This window comes from Sinocyclocheilus rhinocerous, unplaced genomic scaffold (assembly GCF_001515625.1).
Source record: "Sinocyclocheilus rhinocerous isolate Xijiao unplaced genomic scaffold, SAMN03320098_v1.1 scaffold5874, whole genome shotgun sequence".
NCBI lineage: Eukaryota > Metazoa > Chordata > Actinopteri > Cypriniformes > Cyprinidae > Sinocyclocheilus > Sinocyclocheilus rhinocerous.
Window position 1 is genome coordinate 24,532 of NW_015664767.1, and position 2,852 is coordinate 27,383.

At 37.0% G+C, this 2,852-nt stretch overlaps 1 protein-coding gene across 2 annotated transcripts in view; it reads right to left on the minus strand.

The window, feature by feature from the left end:
• LOC107730463 (uncharacterized) overlaps positions 1 to 826 on the minus strand; it is a 6,433-nt gene extending 5,607 nt beyond the window's left edge. Inside the window, exons 1-4 of one of the 2 annotated variants that reach the window (XM_016541312.1) lie at positions 801 to 826; positions 524 to 637; positions 225 to 365; positions 1 to 4 (exon numbers count right to left, since the gene is read on the minus strand). The exon at positions 1 to 4 is cut by the window's left edge and continues 38 nt beyond it. In XM_016541312.1, coding sequence (XP_016396798.1) covers positions 1 to 4; positions 225 to 365; positions 524 to 614 — 236 coding nt within the window. In that variant the 5' untranslated portion in view covers positions 615 to 637; positions 801 to 826. Of the gene's footprint in view, positions 8 to 224; positions 366 to 523; positions 638 to 800 lie in introns of both variants that reach the window. The other variant, XM_016541311.1, reaches the window with a different exon arrangement.
• Positions 827 to 2,852: the final 2,026 nt, after the last annotated feature.

Genomic DNA, 2,852 nt, shown 5'->3' on the forward strand with positions numbered 1-2,852 from the left:
ACCCCTTCTTGTTAAAAAATGAATAATAAAACATTTGAGATTATCTTCTGAATTAAATATATAATACACTTATATTTTTTCAATAACAGCAACAACAACAAAATCATATGCATTGGGATCAGGGTGTTACTAGTTACTAGTGTATATACAATATGAATCTTTTTATTGTATTTATGACAAATAAGTCATAAAGACTGGAAAGCATGAAAATCATTTTAACATACCAGTAGAAATATAGCATGTATCACCAGCCGTAAAATCACAACCTGTCTTGTTAGTTTTGTGGAGGCACGTATTTTTAAAACAAAAGTTAAGCACTGGATTATCACCAGAACCACCCGCACAACTGCACTCCATGCTTTTTTCTGGGAAAAAAGAAAAGAAAAATGTACAGTACATTGCAATTATAAGGCTGAATTGTAAGTGTGGCAAAATGAGTAATAGTGTATACAAGTTCATACATATTATCCTCTATAAAGCAGGAAGGGTGTAATAAGTAATGTAAAATGTATTTGTTAATTACCTTGCGTTGTACATGTTGCACTCAGCAGATTTAGATCACATTTACACGGTGTGTCACAACATATGGGTTTACCATCATGATAACAAGACATTGTATACAAGTCTCGTTTCTTTTCTGAAAATCAGTATGAATATCAGTATATAAATCAGAAAATCCACTTATCATGAATTAACAAGGAGGTAATGTTTTCATTGATGTTAATAAAAAAAAAACATTTTGATTATGAGTTTAATGCTGCAACATGGCTTTGCTAATGTAGAAAATGAAGTGTACATACTGTGTATTTTACATCGAGCAGTAGAGTCAATTCTTCTGCCGAGTTTTAAAGGGGTGGTCAAATTTCTTGGCCCTTTTTCAAATTCACATTTCATGTAATTTCCTGTACAAAATTAAACACAGTTGCATTTTTTTCCTGAGATGACATTTCCATTACAATATATTGCTTTTGCACATGTACATAAAGGGAAAAAAAAAAAATATATATATATATCTTGAATTTGATTCTGTTCCTCACAATCGTATGGATTCTGAAGATTTGGATTACAGCGCAAGAATAAAATTGATTCCTTTTGTAATTATATTGCGTTCTTGGTGTATGTTATGCTTCTGTTGTCAGTATGACGTAGAAAACGCCCTTTGTGTCCCACGGCAAACAAAGTAAATATTAAATGAAAAGTAATGGTTATACATTACAGAAATGTTATTTATTTTAAGGTTTTAAAGTGTAGTCTTGGGGTGCGTTTCCCAAAATCATCATTTGTAATCTATAATTTTTTCCTAATGGCAATTTTATGATTGTTATATACTACAAACAATTATTTAAATTTTCTGCACAGAATTAGGTAGAAAATATACTTTATAGTTTCTGTACTGTAATAAATGATATGTCCATTAGCACTGCATCATTCATAAATTGTATTTATTTATTGTGTTTATTGTCTTAACGTTTCAGTTCATTCTGCTTTGACACGTCGGTATGACCGAGAGCCATTGAAAAACTACAGAAAAGCAAAACTACTTCACTTTAGCATGACTGGCCACGAGTACTCAGGAGAGATCACACATCAGCTGCTCAAAACATGTGTCAGTGAGACGAGCGGAGCGCGAGCGCAATCCTGCGACAGTCACAGACGGTAAATACTGGAGCGCGTGAAGGAGAGATGCAAGGCACGAACACTGTTCAAGCTCTATATTATGAAGGCCTGGTCGAGCGCTGATGGGTTGGTGATGGGGATAAGTGTCCCGTCCACAAGGCCAGTTACTCACGGGACACACACAATGGCATGGAAGCCTTGATGTGCCTCCATCACTTCGTGCCTGGCGTAAGGCATACGCAGGCTATGTAATCGGTGGCGTGACGGAGCAGGATGTTTGTGACTGTGTGAACGCACCGCCACACCGAGGTCTTACTCAGCCCATATCCATCCCCAAACACCTCCAGAAAACCCCCCACAGCATAAAAACAGAGAGCCAGGGCTTTAGGGGGTAGTTCCGTCGAGTTTGTCTCGACAAAGTTGGACCAACAAGATGTAAAAGCTGCTGAATTTGCTCCCGTGGCAGGCGCGATTTTTGTAGAATTGTATCTTTTGACATGGTAGCTATTCTGACACTATTATGAAATAGTGCACATACACTAACTGGCTCCGCGGACGCAGCCGTCTTTGATTTAGGACAACTATTCGCTGTCTCGCTGCCATAGTTTGACCAAACTCCCCATAACATTCATTCCCTTTAAATATACTCTTAATTATGTGCTGCCTAATGGTTTGCCAGCCGATGTGCCTTTGTATATTATAATGGAAAAACTAACAACCATCAGTGTAACGAGTTTTATTCTTTGCATAAAAACACTTCAATTAATTGAACACTAATTGAACACTGGGTGTATTACAACTTTAGAATTGTAATATGTATTTGGTTCTGCACTTTTTCTTGCCACAGAATTACAATCGTATCGGCTGAAATGTGAAGAAGCTTTATGCACAGCGGTGGCCACTAGCGGAGTGAGCTGTGAACAGTGATAAGTTATAGCTAAGAGTGGTCCAGACTAACCTTACAGACGAATGACTTACAGAAGGTATACTTAACTAAGAACGTTTCGGGAAACACGTATTAACGATAAGGTACAACTTAAGGTATAACTTACGAACGACGTAGCGTTAAGAAGGTTTCGGGAAACGCAGCCCAGCACATTCATGAATCCTCTCATTACAACAGACAAAGTGTAGAAACAATGAACATAAGGGATTCATTGTGCAGTGTAGACAGTTACTGATTATAAAGGAACTTTGTGAGATTGCAATGAACTAAGATGAGTGACAGCTTTTAA